The sequence below is a fragment of the Anarrhichthys ocellatus genome, unplaced genomic scaffold (assembly GCF_004355925.1).
Source record: "Anarrhichthys ocellatus isolate YVR2014 unplaced genomic scaffold, GSC_Weel_1.0 scaffold1803, whole genome shotgun sequence".
NCBI classification, from domain to species: domain Eukaryota; kingdom Metazoa; phylum Chordata; class Actinopteri; order Perciformes; family Anarhichadidae; genus Anarrhichthys; species Anarrhichthys ocellatus.
In genome coordinates, this window is record NW_022281777.1 from 1 (window position 1) to 871 (window position 871).

Sequence of the window (871 nt, forward strand, 5' to 3'; positions counted from 1 at the left end):
CCCGCTCTGTGTTCAGCAGACACGTTCAACGTTTTTTTACAGAATCTTGGTGAAAGCAAACATTTCATTTGGAGCATTAAATAAAAGTGAATTCTGAAACCCTGCTAAGCTATAATAGCATCCTTCATTCTGGCTCTCCGGTTATTTAATGATCATCACTGTCGACAGTTTGATTTGAGTCGACGGCAAAACTTGACATGAAACTTCCCGGAGATTTACTTCGCAGAGATCCTCACACCCTCATCTGTTATTTCTCTCTCCAGCTTCTCTTTTGCTACCGAGGTACCAACTGTCGTTAAAGATGGCGAACTCTTTCACACGCTTGGTCTCCGGACGCCACGCGGCCGTGGTGTTGGCCAGTTTGGGAGCAGGAACGATGGCGGCCGGCTTCCTGCTGAGCGAAAACGGCTCGCTGGCTGCTGAGGCGAGGATGAAGCTCTACCCGCCCAGGTGAGACGGATTCACCGTCTTCATCAATTTAACATATTTAGTTATTAGCACCAACAGGTATTTAAAGTTCTCAGTATGCAGAATGGTCCATTTCAGAATAATCTCATATTATTGTGTTTTATCATCAATTTAAAGCTTTTTAATTATTGTATAAACACAAAATACAAAAGAAGTATAAAGTAGTTGTAAAATAGTAAAAAAACACTAAAGTACACAGGTGGAGTATTTCCACAGTGTGGGTGGTGTTAGTGAACATCTGAGAGAGTAAGAGCACCAGAGGTCACAGCAGGAACACTGGCACCATCCTGCAGTATCTCTGACGCTCTCAGGTTTCATCTGCGTCACCTTTGACTCACTCCCCCCCCCCGCCCCCCCCCCTCCCCATCTCGGTCCCCTCCCCGCCACCCCACCGCCCCCCCCC

General features: G+C 46.7%; 1 protein-coding gene across 2 annotated transcripts in view; it reads left to right on the forward strand.

The window, feature by feature from the left end:
• Positions 1 to 52: 52 nt before the first annotated feature.
• The window catches only part of LOC116377882 (creatine kinase S-type, mitochondrial-like), a 6,802-nt gene continuing 5,983 nt past the window's right edge, over positions 53 to 871 (forward strand). For both annotated transcript variants that reach the window (XM_031839641.1, XM_031839640.1), the window contains exon 1: positions 53 to 450. In XM_031839641.1, coding sequence (XP_031695501.1) covers positions 302 to 450 — 149 coding nt within the window. In that variant the 5' untranslated portion in view covers positions 53 to 301. The remainder of the gene's footprint in view (positions 451 to 871) is intronic.